At 41.4% G+C, this 20140-nt stretch overlaps 2 protein-coding genes across 6 annotated transcripts; both read right to left on the reverse strand.

Annotated features, from left to right (window-relative positions):
• Window positions 1-518: 518 nt before the first annotated feature.
• Window positions 519-18268, reverse strand: LOC117300141. 5 transcript variants are annotated; one of them, XM_033783858.1, is made up of 11 exons: window positions 18018-18268; window positions 17126-17310; window positions 16367-16599; window positions 13905-14010; window positions 12848-12942; window positions 11069-11351; window positions 7383-7508; window positions 5178-5280; window positions 4489-4726; window positions 2750-2851; window positions 519-742 (listed from the first exon to the last, which is right to left on the reverse strand). In XM_033783858.1, the coding sequence occupies exons 7-11, from the start codon at window positions 7466-7468 to the stop codon at window positions 600-602; spliced, it is 672 nt and encodes a 223-aa protein (XP_033639749.1). In that variant the 5' UTR covers window positions 7469-7508; window positions 11069-11351; window positions 12848-12942; window positions 13905-14010; window positions 16367-16599; window positions 17126-17310; window positions 18018-18268; the 3' UTR covers window positions 519-599. The 5 variants fall into 5 exon arrangements, with proteins under 5 accessions (XP_033639749.1, XP_033639750.1, XP_033639753.1 ...); XM_033783859.1 differs by lacking the exon at window positions 12848-12942 and having other exon boundaries at window positions 17126-18268; XM_033783862.1 differs by lacking the exons at window positions 12848-12942; window positions 13905-14010; window positions 16367-16599; window positions 17126-17310; window positions 18018-18268 and adding an exon at window positions 12254-12300.
• Window positions 7493-10254, reverse strand: LOC117300296 (G-protein-signaling modulator 1-like). The gene is made up of 4 exons (XM_033784032.1): window positions 9718-10254; window positions 9177-9364; window positions 8473-8632; window positions 7493-7508 (listed from the first exon to the last, which is right to left on the reverse strand). The coding sequence occupies exons 1-4, from the start codon at window positions 9768-9770 to the stop codon at window positions 7493-7495; spliced, it is 417 nt and encodes a 138-aa protein (XP_033639923.1). The 5' UTR covers window positions 9771-10254.
• Window positions 18269-20140: the final 1872 nt, after the last annotated feature.

A 20140-nucleotide genomic window follows, 5' to 3' on the forward strand; every position in this document is an offset into this window, starting at 1 on the left:
ATTGAGCTAAACTTTTCACAGGTTTGTTATTTCATGCATATGATGAGATACAGCAAGTAAGAAAACTGGTCTTTGACAATTACCAAAAGTGTCTTTAACTCTTTGTGAAATCCACCCCTGGTCTTTGACAATATTACCAAACAGTGCCCAGTGCCTTTAAAGGGTCTGGGTACTTTTTAAACAATGTCCACAGATTTCGAGAAATGAGTAAAACAATGTCACACAAGTTATTTTAGTCTCAGTATTAACATGTTGAAACGTATTAGCATGTTAAAACCATAACATACCATACATGTAACTGGTTAATACATTTTTACTTGCAATCTCTGAAAGTGAGACGTAAGTGATTTTGGTGACTTGTTTTAGTACTCATTTCTCAAAAACTACAGCACCTCAGCAAGTAATATTGTAAGGGAAGCTTTCTACCATCATTATCTTCAAACTGAGAAAGTTTAATGTAAATCTGTGGACATTATGTTCTGTGTTACAAAAAATACCCAAATCTTAAAATTGTTAAAATACAAAAATGACACAAGTACAGTCACTTCCTCCAAAAGTTCTGATCCTGCACCATTTTGTTCTTGAAGTTCTGAAACCATTTATCTAGGACCGTCATGGGGATCCAGCTGATACTTGGCTGGGGTGTCATCTGCGACTGGTTTATTCCGAACGACGAGGCGTAGTTGTAGAAGTTCTCCAACATCTTCATGGAGAACTCTGAGAAGCTGGTAAAAGTCGACGTCTAAATAAATGGAGAGAAAACAAAAAGTAAGTAAAAGGCACTGGACCCCTTTGGTAATAGGCCGATCCATTTAGCTCCGCCCCATCATTGCGTATTGACCAATCACATCCCATTGCGCAACACAAAGTCTGACAAATAAAGTCTGACATGCGTATGCTTGGAGTGGGCAGACGAGTTGTGCAGAATGGCATAGGAGAGCCTCACGTGTTCTTGCTCACATGTGCGCCGTGGATCGGTCTATTGTCAGAGACCAGTTTTCAAGCACTTGCCATGCCCATGTATCCCAACATGTATGCTTAAAATGTAACAAACCTGTGGAAGTTTGCCTTAATCGATTATCAAACTTCCAGAAAATAGTTGAAGAAAAAATTCTTTTTAGAAGTCTGAGAAAGGCTTCACGCCTGAAGTCTTTCGCAGATGCAAATATTTCAGTGAGAAATCACTTCTTTCTCAAAAACTTTGTTACTTCAGAGGGAGCCGTTTCTCACGACGTTTTATTTTATCAACAGCTCTCATCGAGTCGCATTGTGTTTCTGATCGCGATGTCCGATTGTGTTTCGTAAGTAAATTATGTCGTCGTAAATAGTGGTGAGCAACACCATTGGTTCACCAAGCAGGAAGCCACGACTATTGTTGTAGTTGTCGTGGAGGTACGATTAACCGAGTAGTTAAAAAACGATAGTCGCTACTCGACTAAGCAATCAATAGTTGCGACTTTGACACTAGTCGCAATAGTCGCCCAGGCTTAATTGCATCACGATTAATTGAAGACGTAATAATAATAAAGACAAGTTCTTATTCAGCGCATTTTTCAATAACTATCTCAATGCGCTTTAGATTAGTGCCCTGGTCATTGGACAAATTACATCCCTGTAATCTTTCTCAGCCCCCCTGGGGAGTATACAGCCCTGAACTGCCTTGGCACACCAGTGGCTTTTTCATACACAATATCAACCTCTACCCTCGCAGGTACCCATTTATACCCCCGAGTGGAAAGAAGCAACTATAGTCAAATGTCTTGCTCAAGGACACAAGTGTCATGACTGGGATTCGAACCCACACTCCGCTGACGTTTCCACCTGAACTTAGATTCAATGCCCTTAATCACTCGGTCATGACACCCAACAAATCCGATGCAGCCCTTTCATTTTTCAAATGTTACTAAAGCTTCCAAATGTTTCCTCCCCAGAAAAAGCCCTAATATTTAGGACTCTGTTTCTGTGAACAGCACAAAGGAAGAGTCCTATAGAGGGCTAGGCGCAACCTGAACTCCTGAGATACTGGGCCCAATTTCATAGAGCTGCTCGAAGACACTGGACACTATTGGTAATTGTCAAAGACCAGTCTTCTCACTTGCTGTATCTCAACATTTGCATAAAATAACAACCCTGTGAAAATTTGAGCTCATTCGGTCATCTAAGTTGCGAGATAATTATGAAAGAAAAAAACACCCTTGTCACACGAAGTTGTGTGCTTTCAGATGCTTTATTTCGAGACCTCAAACTTCTTAATCTGAGGTCTCGAAATCAAATTCGTGGCAAATTACTTCTTTACTGAATACCACCTTAATTCAGAGGGAGCCATTTCTCACTAAGTTTGTTACCATCAACCGCTCTCCATTACTTGTTACCAAGTAAGGTTTTATGCTAATAACTATTTTGAGTAATTACCAAAAGTGTCCACTGCCTTTAAGCACAAAATAAGCTAAGCAAATCAAAATTATGCTAACCGAGATAAAGTTACCAGCCGGTGAGAATTTTTTTAACAGTATTTTCTACTTGAGCAGCTCTATGCAATTGGGACCTTGTTAACCGGAATAAAGTTACCACATGTACAAGGGTGTTTTTTTCTTTCATAATTATCTCGCAACTTAGATAACCGATTGAGCTCAAATTTTCACAGGGTTGTTATTTTAGGCAAATGTTGAGATACAGCAAGTGAGAAGACTGGTTTTTAACAATTACCAATACCCAGCCGACTGTGCACAACAACAAAATAAAAACGTACCTGGGTAGTTTCTGTTGGTATCTGATGCTGGATAACGTGAAGGGGTTCCACAGAGATTCCAATCTGTGACATCGTCTTCATCGGCTGCTGTACAGGCATAGACTGCATGAATGAGTTGTTTGTAGAACTTCCTTTGAAAGACACATTCAAACAAAATCATAAAAAGACAATCAATCAATCAACCCGCAGAGGCAGCAAGGGTACATCGCGCCGATTTCATGTGTCCACGTCCTACAGCCTCACGCCACATTTGGGCGATTTTGCTCGGCCGGCCAAGTTGTTGGGCCTAGGATGACCGAGAGCGGCCTCTGTCAAGGTCTCTTCCAGCCAGGAGCTGGTGCTAGGCCTCCCCTGGAGTTGATGGCGATGCTTTAGAGCTTTTTTAGCTGGGATGTTGTCAGCTAGGTGAGCGTCATGACCGAAGAAGGCAGAGTGGCGGTGCTGAATTAGTTGGTTGATGGGGGGGGGGGCGAACACGTTCTTTGGGTGACCTCATTGTTGTTGACGAAGTGGAACCACTGGATGCTAAAAATTGATCATTGACACTGGACACCTTCAGTAATATTTTCAGAGACCAGTCTTCTCACTTGGTGTATCTCAAAATATGCACAAAGAACAAACCTGTAAAAATTTGAACTCAATTGGTCTTCGAAGTTGTGAGAGAATAATGGAAGATAAAAAAACCCTGTTCGTACGAAATTGTGTGCTTTCAGTTCAGATGCTTGATTTCCAGACCTCAGCTGAGGTCTCGAAATCAAATCAAATATTTTAGTGAGAAATTACTACTTTCTCAAAAACTATGTTACTTCAGATTCAGAGGGAGTCGTTTCTCACAATGTTTTTTACTATCAACTCATTGCTCATTACCAAGTCAGTTTTTATGTTAACAATTATTTTGAGTAATCACCAATAGTGTCCAATGCTTCTAACCAAGATGATTTCTTGCTTTGCTTTAGGGAATATCTCAATAGTCTTGCTCTGGGCAAGAAGGATTGTTCCTGTAGGTATTTGGGCAATTCCAAGCAAACATGGACATAACACACAAAAATCAAGTTTATGTCACAACTTTCTTTCCACTTAGAAGTTATAGCTAACATATGAAACCAATTTATTTTTAGTTGTTGACAAGGAATGAACCCAATTATTGCCAAATCAGAACTCGGCTTGGGCACCATGTAGGCGTGGCTACATTGCCTGGAAAACTGTAATGCGACTGACCGTAATGCGACTGACCATGGTTTTGCCATGTATACCTAAAAGTTCAAGTTGCTGACCATTTATAAGTATCCTGTTGGATACTCATGTATAAGAGTTGTGTGTTACATATAGTAACACTTTCACAATCTTTTTGATAGAGGAGATTTTTGAATTGTGACAAGTGTTTTTTTTACCATGTCCTTTTTGTGTAATGCGACTGACCGGTCTTTACAACGTTATAACATCCAGAGCACAAAGCCCACAACATTTCTAATAATTATCAATTCAAAGCCTTGGGTGTCAAGTACAAATCAGTCTATAAACTTAGAGGAAAGAATATCTCACACAGAACTTCTAGCACCACGATCGAGAAATGACACTGAAAAGTGTTATGCGACTGACCGTGGAATTGCCCATTTGCACGTACATGGACATGTAATCATAATATTTTGCGGGTGGAGATGTGACAGTTATGCCAATAAAACGGGATATAAACACCGGCCTGATGAAACATATTGACTACATTTTTTTGTCAACCATACCTTTCTTCAAGCTGACTACTTTAAAAATGGCACTTTGCTTTTCGTTGGTGATGAAACCGAGAAACATCCAGACCATTTCGCCCTCCGGTGACGGCCAACTGAAGTAGATGGCCCCGCCCATTCCCTCTGGAAATGCTCCAGTCCCGGTCAGGAAGACAACGATGTGGTTGATGGTAGCCGCATTGAAAATGTTGAAGAGGACATGAGTGTCGTCTATCTGTTGCATGTCTGTCTGGACCTAGAGAGTAAAATGGGTGAAACTAGTTAAGAGATGGTTGCGAGAACTAGATGTTAAATTTGCATTTGGGATAAAGAATTTCATATACTTTTGATTTTACCATTACACCGCTGAGTAACTTTCACGAGTTCTCAGGCATACTCGATTACTTGGGTGGGATTAGAACCCAGGACCTTTGCAAATCTGTAGCAGTGCCTTACAAACTAGACCACCTAGAGTGCCTGGAAGCTAGAGGCAGATTGAACCCTTTATTTAGGATGGTAAGAAGACACTGCTCGTTAACTGCAAGGGTCGATGGTTCGAATCCCACCCAAGTAATATCCCTGTGATTTTTTTTTCACAGAACTAGGGAAAGTACCGAGTACTAACATATCGGTGTAAAGGGTAAAACCACAATTGATCTGATTGCGAGTTTAGTGTTGGGGATGGGGAACAGAGGGATCTCCCTCACTCCGAGGTCTCTGTAGAAAGACAACGATGTGGTTGATGCTAGCCGCATTGTCATTGTTAGAGGATGACGTGCTAGTCGTAAACCTTTGAATGTCCGTCTGGACCTGAGAATAGAATGGGTGAGAATAGTTAAGAGATGATTGCGAGTGTAAAGCCCGGTTCATACTTCTTCCTGCGAAAGCGAATGTGAATGCGTTGTAATTTTGCACCCCAAATTCACAAGGAATAGTTCACATCAGTTTGCTAAGTGCTAAACAGCCATGTGAAATCGTCACAATTTGTTCTATCGCATAATTGCATTCGCATTTGCAGGAAGTATGAACCTGACTTTACACTCGCAATCCTACTGCTACTTGCCGTCAACTCGTTTGGTGTTGTCCACTCCGTCAACACAACCAAATATCATTTTGATAAGTTATTCCAACGGCCAACAACTCAGACAAGAGAGCATTGTACTTTATATAGCCCAGGTTGGACTCCTCCGTTGCATGCAACGCGACGGAATCCAAAGGTCCCGTACCATTGCGAAAGATTTTCAAAAATCTGTTAAAAATATTTCTACCTAAGTTGGGAGTCTGAACTTTTACTCACATGTTTCTTGTAGTTGGAACTCCAAGCCCGCGTTATTTTAAATTGTTGACTTGTCTCCTTTGGTGTTAATATTTTGTGAAAAGAAAATTGAAATTTACGCTTTCCATTCCCACGTCGTCCACTAACTTCCGTGTAAACACTTTCTTGCACTGATCACTGGCGGCGCCATCAACTTGCGTCAACCACTCACTAAGCAGATGGATAATAGTCAGCGAGCAATTTACACAAAGCGCAGAACATAGTATACCGAGCATAGACGTCTTGTGCCAAGACTCCATGTGCTGGAAGCGTATCTTTTTCCCAGGACAGATGAGGCCGTTAAGTTGGCGCATGCCAAGTGGCCTCATCGGTCCTAGGAAAAAAATATACGCGCGCAGGAAAGCGCCCTCTGTTGTCCGTCTATATGACAAGAAGAAGCCATGTAAAAAAGCAAGATGGCGGCAGACGGCTTTGCTGCTTATAAATATTTTTTAAGAAAGAAACTCACTTTGTAACCAAAATTCAACCTGAAACTTTAAAAAATTCTATTTGAGGTGTAGTGCTTTCCAGTTTTATGCCTCCTGGATTTTAAATGTGTATTGGAGGAGTTGAAGGCGATTTGATGGCACCTACCCAGTTGACGGCGAATAGCGGCAAGACAACGCGCTGCACTCTAAAGCCATGCGCACTTGAGCTCACACTATCAAGTGGTATACGATGATCAACATGGCCAGTGCAGAACTTTGACATATTTTCGGAAATAATTTCTTCCATGGATATATTTGTTAGCTGTAAACTCGCTGAAAATATAGTGAGGGACACTATGAGTATATGAACGGAATTTCAACTTCTCAAATCAGGTAAAAAATTAAGAAAATTGTAGTAAAATTTGTGTTCGCATTGTAAAGAACCTTTATACCCAGGATGTCAGTGCAGTGGCACTCTAATCATATTTGAGTTTGTTTCTTTAGTTTTTTTTATCAGGTTTATTTTTTAATTTCTTTGGGGTGTTTTAGTTTTTTTTTTAATAAGTTTCAAAGATCCATTCTTTTTTATTTAATCTGTTCTTTGTTATTTTTGTTAGTATTTTCTCTGTAATAGCGCCCTGAGCACTTTTGTGGATTTGTGCGCTCTATAAGACCTCATTATTATTTTTATTATTATTACCGCGCCCAACAGAAACTCTGCTCATTTTTCTTGTTAACTTACCTCTTTTCACCAATCCAGTGCTTTCTTAATATTTTTTATTTACAAATTTTCATCCACAGATTTCACGTTTTTCTTTTTCACTTCTCCAGAGAAACGGCACCCTCTGAAGTGCCATAGTTTCCGAGAAAGAAGTAATTTTCCACGAATTTGATTTCGAGACCTCAGATTTAGAACTTGAGGTCTCGAAATCAACCATCTAAACGCACACACCTTCGTGTGACAAGGTTTTTTTTCTTCTTTCATTCATATCTCGCAAGTTCGATGACCGATTGAGCTCAAATTTTCACAGGTTCGTTATTGTATGCCTATGTTGAGATACACCAACTGTGAAGGCTAGTCTTTGACAATAACCAATAGTGTCCACTGCCTTAAGGGAGAATGCTGACTGGCTCATTAATGTCTCAATAACAAACATTACACAACGTACCCATGGCTCGGTACACCGTACCGATGTTCCCGTAGGCTATGCCCAGTCCGCGATGGTTTCCCGTTTGACTGTGGACTTCCAAGCATTCCACAAGGAGCAAGATGGCCGCCTCATTGTCCTTCAGAGCTGATGATGAAGAGAAAAACAGACACAAATCAAAAATGATTTTGATTTTCAAATAATTATTGACTTCTTTAAAGTAATTATCCCTGGGGGTGCTATCTGATAGTGGCTTCCTTTATATAGCACAATAGGAAAAATATAGCACAACTACGTCCCATATCCAAAGAGGTCCAAGGCCGAGGTCTTGTTGGATGTGAGATGCAGACGCACTATATTTTTCCGTTATTTTTCCCTATATAGGACTCTTCCTCTGTACACAGATACAGAGTCCTAACTATTGAGGCCTGTTTCTGGGGCGGAACATTTTCAAAGCTTCATAACTCAGATCTTACTTGCAACAAGCCACTAATTTCAACAGATTCACATTCCATGGCGGCATACATTTTTCTGCGGTGGGTTTTGGTCCTCATATATTCCTCACAAATCCGTCATTTTCGTGAAATAATGCAGCTCCCAACGTTAAAAAAATCCTGTTTTTATCGTTTTCTCACAGTGTTGTCTGTTGCCGTGCGTCTGCAAATACATTCGCATGCAAGACGCATGATGCAAGACGCATGAATTCTTGGTCACCATACTCTTGACTGCACAGCATTAACACACAAACGCAAGGCAAGATTTGCGCATCTTGCGTAAACACGACAGACTGTGAGAGTACGAACACAAATGGGAATTCCTTATCGTTGGGAGCTGCATTATTTCATGAAAATGACGGATTTTTGAAGAATATATGACGATCAAAACCCACCGCAGAAAAATATATGCTGCCATGGAGTGTGAATCTGTTGAAATTATTGGCTTCTTGCAGGTAAGATTTGAGTTATGAAGCTTTGAAAATTTTCCGCCCCAGAAATGTACCCTGATATCCAGGATGTCACTGTAGTATTACGAAAGTATAAGGCCGCCAGGGCTAATTTATCCGTATTCCATGAGCGTGTGTGTGATAACTTATAATACTTAAAATTCAAACCTGTGTATATCTTGCCGAGGCAGTTTAAGGCACGCGACTTCATCGGACAGCTCCAGGTGTATGGCGTGGTAGACCAAGGCCATGTCGTAGTCCGGTGGGCTCATGGAGTAATGAGTGAAGCCAATGTTGAAGCAGGATACAACTAGAGCTGCCTGGTCACCTAGGGAAGAAGAACAAGTATGATGTAAGAGAGTCGTTCACAGTTATCAACATTTCCAATCATGTCAGTGTCAGAAAGCTCTAGCTGTACTGCGTGGTAGACCAAGGCTGAGTTGTAGTCCGGTGGGCTCATGAAGTAATGAGTGAAGCCAATGTTGAAGCAGGAAACCACTAAAGCTGCCCGTCACCTAGGGAAGGAGAGCAGGTATGAACCAGAGAGCCCAATTTCTTAGCGCTGCTTAACTGTAAGCAAATTTGCGTGCTTACTGTAGCAGAAAAATTTGCTTAAGCCTTAGCGTATTTCACAGGTTAGCAGAAAAATTGGACGGCCATTGCGTGTTTACCATGGATTTGCATTGTGACGTCATTTATTTTCGTGCGGTAAGCACCGGAAGGTTAGCATGCCTTTTCATGTGCTTACGGTTAGCAGCGCTATGAAATAGAAATTGCACAGTAAGCACAAAATCGACTGTTAAGCAGCGCTATGAAACTGGGCCCAGGTATGAACGAGAGAGCATACTGATCGAAACATTGAAATAACTTGCCTCTTTGTTTTGCAAACACAAACTGTTTTTTCTGATGGGTAAGGGCATCGGTGAACCGCCCCTCCGACCAAAAAGTGGTTCCCAAGTCCCCATGGCGATCTGCCACGGCAACAGGATCTTCAAGTGGCTCGGCGATATCGATGGCTTCTCTTAAGTACTCTTTAGCTGTTCCGAAGTCTGCTGAAGCCCTGGAATGCAATGCAACAATCATAAATTTAGGCTGGTTTTATCCCATTGGTTGAAAAATGTCATATTACGACGTTTACCAGGGCCAAATTTTAGAGAGCTGCTTAAGCAGAAAATTGTTGCTTTTAGCATGGAGCAATACTCCATGCTTTTAGAAATTCCAAACAAGATACCAGGTACAGATAGCACACATGACAAAATATCTTGGCTGGTAAACTTATTCTAGTAAGCAATATTGTTTGGTGTTAGCTACTTTTGTGTTTTGAAAGCAGCTCTTTGAAATTGGGCATCTGAATTAAAATTTTGAAGCATAAAAAAAGACAACCAGATAGATCGGTGGCTTCGACAAACTTACCTACAAGCATTTCCAAATGACTGTAACATTAGCCCCCTATTCTTGTCGCTCATATTCAGTTTCAACAGCGGCTGGAAAAAAACCTCTTTTCAAATCTGTCAAATCTCTTTTCACTAACGTACCCACCGATGAAGCTTGCCAAATAACCAAAGCGGTACTAGAACAAGATGAAACTCTAACCGATCGAACCAGCCTAACGCCAGACCAGATTCATGATCTATTAATGACATGCGTGAAGTCCACATACTTCCAATGGAGAGATGGATATTACAGACAGGCTTTAGGAACTCCCATGGGGTCTCCTATTTCCCCAGTCTTAGCGAACATTTTCATGGAAGATTTTGAACAGAAAGCCCTGGGTACCGCTCGACTCAAACCCAAACTTTGGCTCCGATATGTGGATGACACGTTCATCAATTGGTCACATGGATTGGAAAACCTTGATGACTTCCTTAGTCACATTAACCGCCAACACCCTAACATTCAGTTCACCATGGAAACTGAGACATCCGATTCATTACCTTTCCTTGATGTACTCATTTCCAAGTAGACTGATGGTTCTCTAGCACACTCCGTGTACAGAAAACCCACCCATACAGACCGCTACTCAACGCTCGGTCATTCCATCCTCCTTCTGTGAAAGCCTCAGTGAACCGGACCCTACTTCAAAGGGCACACATTATTTGTGATTTAAGGAACATTTACCTAATGAACTGGAGCACCTTAACACAGTGCTAAAAGAGAATGGGTATAAACCAAACAAAAGAGAGTCCCTTTCAAAACACAACTCTCAGTCTGCACAATCCCAAGATATGCCCATTGCGGTCCTTCCGTACATTGGTCATACCTCACACAAAATTCAACGGCTTTTGGGTTCTGGCTCTGCGCACTGGTACGCAGTGTAAACGCAGAGCTCAGCCTTTAAACTGCCTTTTTAGACCAGCGCGTATTTCACGTGGTGGTTCGAACATCAGGGCCCAATTTCATGGCTCTGCTTACCGTAAGCACAGAATCGGCGCTCACGGAAGCAGGGAATTCTGTGCTTACGGCAAGCGTATTTCACGGGTTACGGCGAATTTTGGCTTCTGCGCGTGCGTATTCCACGTTACATAGACATTCTACGCTTACAAGGCTAGCGCAGAAATTCGGCACTTGCACGTAAGCGGGGAATGCGGGTAAGCGCAGAATTCGGCGGTAAGCAGAGCCATGAAATTGGGCCCAGTAGATAGAGCTTGGAGCCTATAAGCCAGAGCCCAAGCCGAGGTTTGAAAAAGGGCCCAAAAGAAGTTGGAAACACAACTTCAGGCATAACTATTTATTGCAATAAGTAAACTTGACAAATATCTCTTACCGATGGTCAATGGTCTGTATGTCTCTGCCTGGTACTCTGCTAGCAGCTTTTCATGCTGGGCGCCGGCGTCCAGCAGTATCTCCTGAATCTCTCGTCTATTGTCATTTGATAGACTTAACTTATCAATGTATTTGTACGACGTCTTGGTATCCGACAAGCCTTGAACACCTGGGTGTATCGTAGTATGCCGAGCATGAATATGGACCAATGAGAACAAGGAGAGAACCAGGACAGCTGGTATCCTGGTCACTGGTAACATAGAATGACGATTATCTGTGTGGATCTGGATATGAAGAGAAATGAAAAATATTTCAGAACTGAACCTAATTTTATAAAGCCTGGAAGCAAAACAACTGTGGCTATTTTATCAAACATGTGATTTCACTATGTTACTCATGGCAAAATATTTACAAAAGGGACCAGGTAAATAAAATATATAGCCTAACTAAGATTAGAGGGACGTCCTGAAGGCGCAAAGTAATTGAAAATCTGAGTCATGATGGTCGAGTTTGGGCCCGTTTACGACAAGTCCACTGAACACATTTTTGTCCAATCCAAAGAGTGTCCAAGGTACGAAGTGTCCATAGTCACTTCGTACCTTGCAAAGGTACAAAGTGGCAAAAGTACGAAGTGTCCTGACACCTCGTCTATCGTCACGTGTAATCAAAGCCGACCACAGCCACATTTTAGAATCGAAACCGCAGAGGGCAAGAAAGGGCAAAGACAATCAGTTCAAAATACCCAGCATCTCATCTACCATCTACGAACAATCTTTTTTTATTAAAGAACACTGAGAAATTATGGAATAATCTGCAACAATCCCTCATATATAGATTCCAAATCCCACCAAATCTTCAAAAGTAATTACATTCACAATCTAGCTAGGCCTAAACAACAACAAAACAAATTAGACGACGCTCTCCTGACCTCCTTTCTACTTCTACTTGTATACTCGGTAGGGTCCATAAGACAGGACGTAATGCAGAGGGACTACTTGTCCATGAGCGGTGCAGGGGTGCGTTTGTACATGGTGCAAGTAAAAAAGACTCATTGCTGCTTATAGGTGAGCAGTCACCACTCCCCTGAAAACCTCAACTGAAGGGGAGGTGATGATATTGCCAGGGAGTGAGTTCCACCAGATGACAGTTCTTGGGAAAAATGAGTTCGAGAATGACTGTATCCTACCTGGGATGATCTGATATATGTTTGGGTGGAATGATCTAGTATTACATGGGATTGCTGGGTTGAGGTATAGGACTGGATTGACTGCAATAGTTTGGTTCTGGATTTTGTAGAGGAGGGTGAGGCTGGCTGCCTGGCGTCGCCTTTCTAGGGTGTCCCATTCCAAGGTGTTCAACATAGCCGACACGCTTTCAGTGCGGTGGTACAGCTGCAGAACGAACCTGGCAGCACGTCGTTGAGTGGCTTCAATTTTGGTTATGTCTTTCTGGGTGTATGGATTCCAGACAGGGAATTGTCAAGTTCTTGTGTCAAGTTCCCCAGCGGAAGTTCCAGGAGGATAACCACCAAGTACCAAAAGTACCACGTCGAGACGACAGTGGAACGAATCTCATACAATAGTTCTAGAAGTAGGATTACATTATATTCAACCCTTTAAAAGGATTTGGGTACCTTTTGTAACACAAAACACAATGTCCACAAATTCACATTCATTAAACTTTACTCCGTTTGAAGATTGGTAGTAGAAAGCGAACAAAAAGTACATAGACCCTTTAAAGTTTATTTAATTTTAACCAACATCAAGCAACATTACCTCACCTATGGACTCGATTACACTCCAAAATGACATCAACACCCTCAACAGATGGGAAACTGATTGGCAGCTCTGTTTCAACACCTCCAAGTGCCACTTGCTAAGGGTTACACATAAGAAAAAAACAATTGTGTCTAGCTAACATAAATTATTGGCAACTCAAACCTTGCAGAAGTTAAACATCACCCATACCAAGGAATTGATCTCAGCCACGACCTGAAATGGTCATCACATATTAGTCAAATAAGCTCCAAGGCCAACAGGATGTTCAGGCTCCTAAAGAGGAACATCTACTACTGTAATAGCAATGTGAAATCCATAGCATACAAAACGCTAGTCAGTTTTTCAGACCACTACTCGAGTATGGCTCTACTATCTGGGATCCCCACTTCGACACAGACATTAAGAAACTTGAACAGGTCCAAAATCGGGCTGCCAGATTCACAGTTCGTGATTACAGCCGTGAATCCAGCATTACTGCAATCCTAGGAAACCTCAACTGGGAATCACTCCGGGACAGAAGGACTAAATCTCGTTTAACATCCGTCTACAAAGAAACACATGGTTTAACACCTAACAATATAAAGGAATATCTCAACTCATGCATCGGTACAACCACAAGATCATCTAGTAGCCAGCATACATATAAACAAATCCGTGCCCACAAAGACTGTTACCAGTTCTCATTATACCCCAAGACCTTGCCAGAGTGGAACCTACTTCTCCAAGACATCCGTACTGCACCTGACCTTAAGTCATTTAAGGCTGCGCTAGACTCCATCAACATCCACTAGTACACTAGTAGAAGGATAATGAATTGGGGATGGGTCCAGAAAGATAGAAAGGTGGGTGCATCCAGATTAGTGCATGCTTTGGAAATAAGTACAGATTTGGAGTTAGACATAATTGGGGAGTGGCTTAAGATTGGCAGAATAGAGGGGTCAGGGCATGTGTGGGTCAGGGGCTGGTTGACAAAATAGATGGTTGATTTCTAAAATACACACGTCTGGTGTAATGAGAGCACAATGAAAAAAACAGACAAAATAGGTTTCGAGAACTCACCATTATTGCAAGCGGTAGATTGTGGTTCAAAACCGATGATTGGTGAGACTGCTAGTCCTTGAACTTGGTAATCATGAGTTAAACAATCCAGGGCAATTTGATCCATCTAGAGTAAAAAAAGGAAGCAAAGAAAATAAAATACCCTTACGGTTAGGGCAGGGGGAGGAGGGGTGGTCAAAAAGAAAGCCAAAGTTGAAAAGTGAAACTTTAATATTACTGCTTACTGCTTAAAGGGGCAAGGCAATTTTCATTTTATTTTGTAAATGGCACTTCCATTGAAAAATACTACAGTCTATTAAAGCTTTTAAAAGATAAAGTTTGTCATCTTTTCAGCCTCAGATAGCCAAGTTGGGATGATCATTCTCCTAGAACTATGAGGTTCATTCCGCTATTGTCTGGAGACGATAGTGGAACTTCTAGGAGTAGGATGGATGATCGGATGCAGGAAGGTATGCAAGGGTGACTTTATGACAGTCAGCCTCGACCCATTTCGAACACAGAGGCGTGCAGCCAGAGATCACAAGTGTTTAAGTTTCCCAGAGGGAGGAAAGTCAAAAAACCTCCCATGGCAAATTGATAGAGGAGAGAACCATTGCACAACAGCTATCACGCAGCCCTAGTGAGTCAAACCAAAACTAACAGGGTCATGTCCCTAGCTACGAATCAAACATGGGCCACAGCATCACTGATGGGATGAGAGAGGCAGGAGTTTTATTAAATGCACTCACTAGTGACACACTATTTCCACACCATCCATTAAATCACAAAAAAATGCTATTTCGTCCCCATTTAATTTATCGGAAAGTCCTGCTGTGTTGTTAAACACATGAAACAGAGCGTTCTTATGACATAACCCACATAAACTGTAAAACTGTCAACATTCGCAGTGTGATACTTATGCAGTACTAGAGGAGACAAAGAGTATGTGGAGTATGAGGACTTGGGCAAACTTGAGTACATGATGCTGGTAAGTTGCATCAAAACTAAAAAACCCCACCCCCCCCCACTAATTACTGTCACAAAATCCAATTGCAACAACACCAAGCAGGTAAAAAGTAAAGGATTGTGAATGCTAGATATGTTGATATTCTTAAAGGTAGGGTCATGGTTCGGTTTTTGTCAAGGTAAAATAAGGGAATCCATGTGTGGTGAAGAGGTTTTCAACTAGTGTTTAATTCCAATGAGGCCTGGTTCTTGATAATTTTATCAAGAACCAGGCCTCGGCGGGTTTAAACCACTAGTTGAAAACCGATTCAACACACTTTGATTCCCATTCATAAATACCTTATCGGTCAAAAACATCAAATCTTTTTGGTCAAAAAGTAAAATAAATGCAAAAATTATAATTGTTCAATCATTTCACAACATCCCTCCAGCTATGAAATGGTTAAGCCCTCCACCGCCCTCGGGTAAACAACTCCTTATAAGGGAATGCTGTGCGCGTCGCGCGTATTGTGTGATAAGGCACAACTGTTTCAGCCGTTGCTCTCGACCAATAGGAATAAACAAACTGTCATATAAGAACAGGTGCAAGCTCGCATGTCACGCCCATGTTTCAACACTTTTTACTGGTCATAAACACACATTATACACACCCACGTAACGCGCTCTCCACTAAAAGGAATAGCGAATTGGAATTCGCAGAGTTTGGAGAATGCTGAGAATTCAGGATTCACTACATAAGGAAGGATTGCGGCCATCCTCGTCCCTCACATTTTTAATTCTTCAGTTTCGGGGCGGAGGTCTGCAGAGTAGCAGAGTTGAGTGAACGTGGTGAATTTGTGGCGAATGTTGCAAAGTTTGAGCGATTGTCGATTAATCTCCTGACCTAGACCTGTTAACATGACGTTACACCCCCTTAATTTTTTTGGGCAAGTAGGGGGCCTACCTTAGTACAGTCTGATCAGATGTTTGTTTATTTCCTTGAATGCCACTACTTCAACAAACTGCCCTACTCCTGGGTGTTGCTTTTCTACACTAACAGCGTCTTGATGAAAGGCTAACTCTCCATCTCCATCAGTGTTTCTAGCTCTTCTAGCAGGATGAACTATGTCCTTCTTATCTAAGAGATTTCTAACTGAACCACCGTTTCCTGAGATTTTCATTAAACTAAGATCACTACTACCCTCAATATGCTCTGGATTCCTAGTTAGGTCCCTGCTGGACTCCTCAACTGTTTGTTGGAACTCCAGATAATAATTTGTGTCGATCGGAGGGCTGTTTGAAAGCTGGGATGAAACGGGTACACTTCCGATAAGTGGAGCACAATGAGGATCAGATCTGAACTGTGGTGATTTACTACATGTCGATGAAGCAGTGTACCTAGCATTCTCACCACTGCTGGCCTCTCTCTCAAAATCTGACCTATGAACCCTAGAAGACTCTAGTTCTTTGTGGTGGCCACCATCTAGCCTATGCAAATCAGGATCTTTACTGTATCCTCCTGCATTTGTATATCCTACCTGATGGGTACCTCTTCGTGTCGATGAAGGGATAGAAGCTTGCTCTATGCCAACACTAAACAAAGAAGGATTCTGAGATGATATATCCTCACTCTAAATCTCTGTCGAGCCTTCAACCATCTCAGCTCTACACGGAACACTTCTCTCTGAGCTCTCAGCTTTGATAGCATCCTGAGAGGGGTTTTCATCTTTGAAACTTTCCTGGTAGAGGGTCTTGTAATATGACTTCGGATCTGTTGAATTCAGCAAACACATATTGCAGTACTTTGATTGTTTCTTAAAATTTCAAAAAATAACACAATTTTAAAACATGATTTTGAGAATATTTAGACAATAGGTGCGAGTTTGTAGCTTGCCAAAATTGTGGAAATGGTCAACCAGCAGCAGAAAACCAGTTTTCTATGGCACGAATAATTATTTTGAAAAAAAAAATAATAAAAATCAGATTATCAGCTTAAAAGTTGCATGCCTAACATTCTTGAAAAAGTTGATCTTAAAGTTAGCTTCAAGTTCTGGTGTTAAGTTAGCTTCAAGCTCTGGTGTTTCTGATCAGCAGGATGTGATTTTGAGTCTTGATCTGGACACTAGTGTCCTTTTAGCAAGACACTTAAATATGATTGTGTCCTTATGACATGCGCACACAACTCTCCATTAGCCCCCATACATAAAGAGCTAAAGAGCCAATTCAATTTGTGTCCTTGGCTATACAAAGTGGATTGGCTTTATCTATGTCATGGGGCTAACTTTAAACCAAAGTACCTAAAGGGACTAGTCTCTGCTGTCTCGCTTCTTCTCTTTTTCTATGAGCCTCACGCAGAACATGTAGTATAGTCCATGCATCATCGGACATCAGGTGGATATCATCAGGCTCTGGTGGCGGCTTGAGGGGAGTCCATACTGGGGACATTCCAGGAGGTTGTTCAGCAGACAGTACACAGAAAACCCTGCATGGTAAAACCACAAACATTGTATCTAGGGGGTGCCGCATGAAACGTGGCATCACGCTAGTTAATAATAACATTAAATAAAGAACAATTTATAAAGTGCAAAACAGTAGCGGAAAGATTCTGCATTAAGGCGCTGGAAAAGTTTGGATAGCTCCATGATCCCCGGAGATTCTTTCCTCCATCAATAACGTGTACAAAACTTCTTCTGAAAGTGCCCTCTTTTGGATCACCTTGTTTTACAATCACAGAATCTCCAAGGGACAGATTTTCCCTAACTATAAACTAGAACACTGGATCGTAGGGTCGAATGTTACCAAATCTCATATGTTTCGACCCCCAACTTTGATTGGTTCCTGTTTACCGCGAGACTGTGCATGCATTAGCATAGTTGCGATAACGTAACCCTCCTCCCGGCCGTCGGGAGGAGGGTCACGTTATCGCAACTAGCATTAGCACTGTAAATGGCTAAAGTAATATCTCTCGCAACGTAAAACTTATAAGATTTCAGCACTGCTGATGAAGTGTTAGTGTAAAGTATAACTGTGTAAAAGTGTCATTGTAAAAAAGTTGGATAGATACAAGTAATATAATATAAATGAATGGTGGCAACTTCCGAGGCCCACGGGTGCTCCCAAGTCAACCCATGATCGCTCGAGAGGCAGATTCGGTGAGGTGACATTGCCATTGCTGTATACTTTACTTACTTTACTTTACTTTAGTTAGTCCACCAATGCTTGTAATGCAATGGCAATGCCGCGCCGAGCTGTTCATCGATCGAGGGGTTGTCAGCAATGTACCAGCCAAGGTGCAGAATTTAAAAAGCTACCGCTTACCGGTGCGTTGTCTTTGTCAATTTATTCATTCTGTGCTGTTTGTTGTTGGAACCTTAGAGCCTATCCCCTTTGCCAATATTGGGAGAAACAGGAGCAGAATTCGAAACCACACCATTTCTAAAATGACAACTGGTAGTAAACAAAACAATATTCACACTTCCAGCACGACGCGTGATGGCGCTGTGTACTCTCAACAGTGGTTGCCTCTCAGAGGGCGGAGCGAGTCCCCACTCCCTTTTTAAAATGTAAAAAGAACAAGGAAAACGAACCTTGCCCCCTTAACCCCCTCCCAAATCTTTGTAAGGAAACTAAAACGAACCGATTTCCGTTCCTATCTCAGTTTTCAAATTTTTCAAAAGGAAAAAGGAAAAAGCAAACCCTTTTCCTTTTACCGTTTTGGAATCCACACGGACGGAAAAGAAAAAATGAAACCCTTTACTGGTGATCGTATTATGGGGTAAAGGGTTTGTTTTTCCTCTTTTCTTTTTGAAGATTAAAGCACGGTTAAGGGTGAAGGGTTTGTTTTTCCTTTTTTAATTTTTGAAGATTAAAAAACGGTAAAGGGTAAAGGGTTTGCTTTTTCCTTTTCTTTTTTGAAGACTAAAATAATAATAATTATTAATAATAATGAACCATTTTTGTAGAGCGCATATCACAACCACAGAGAAGTCCTTATGCGCGTTGAGATGAAAACAAAAGCGAAGTAAAAGTTAGTAGGGGTAAAAGGTTTGGGGTTTGTTTTCCCCTTTTTCTTTAATGAAGATTTAAAAACGGTAAAGGGTGAAGGGTTTGTTTTCCTTTTTCCATTTTGAAGCTTAAAAAAAGGGTAAAGGGTGAATGGTTTGTTTTTCCTTTTTCTTTTTTGAAGATTAAAAAACGGTAAAGGGTAAAGGGTTTGTATTTTCCTTTTTACCTTTTTTGACGGAAAAAAAAAACAGGTAACAGGGTTTGTTTAATTTGGTTTTCAGATCATTAGATGTAAATCGTGTGCCGTTCCTTCTGGTTCACTTGCGCCTCTGCAAATCATGAAGGTGAATATCAATATGATAGCTCACTTGCATTCAGAGCCAATGGATCAATGTTATTTCATAAGCAAAAGAGAATGTGTTTGTGATTTTAACGTGGTATTTTGTTGTTGCAAGAGCCGAATGAACTTCCGCGTGGGCCCGACCCCGACCCCCCCCCCCGCCCCCATGGGCAAAGTCGGGTTTGTAGGCTATACGGGCGGTCGTGGCGGGCGCTATACGAGTTGGCCGAGCCGTGATGTGAATTTAAACTGAGAAACGCCTTGCACCAAGACGAGGCAGCACTATTGTACACAAATGGACCCCAAATAAGTATTCCCAACTCTTTCAGACACTTCAAAGACTGTATTACAATTCCCCAAATTCACTGATAAAATCTTCCATGACAGCTACAATACCCAAACTGCCCCATGCTAAGCCTAGGCTATTGTTTCTCATGCGGCGTATAATGAATCTGCGGAGTAATTGAAAAAATGCGTAGTACATACTAAGATGAAAAAAAGGGTAAAATTTGGTAGTTAGATAAAGCCCCTCCAAGCCAGTTTATTTGGGTAGTCTATTTTAAGTATTTTCTCTTTTGCATTCCTTCTGTTTTAGAATGTGGGTGTCAGTGTTCAAGCGCAGTGAAAGACGGTTATTATTTCGCCTGTCACTTTGTTAGAGTTTCTTCAATCTGTTTTTAGCTTCTTTAGGGAGCCACTTGATGTTTCGTGGCCCCCGGGGGATGGATGCATCTGAGAAGTTTTCATTCTAATCTGTTGTTTTGTTATATTTTTTACTATTTAACCTTATCTCGAAAATTTGAACGGGGTATTTTGGGTATGTAGTTGAAGTCATGGTGCCAAAGTAATTTGAGAAATTGGACGTGAAGTAAACGTTTTAGAATAGATATTCACTAAATGCAAATGTTAAGATTTGCATAAAGTGAATAATTATTTTAAAACGTTTATTTCACGTCCGATTTCCTGT

Source organism: Asterias rubens, chromosome 15 (genome assembly GCF_902459465.1).
Source record: "Asterias rubens chromosome 15, eAstRub1.3, whole genome shotgun sequence".
Classification (NCBI taxonomy): domain Eukaryota; kingdom Metazoa; phylum Echinodermata; class Asteroidea; order Forcipulatida; family Asteriidae; genus Asterias; species Asterias rubens.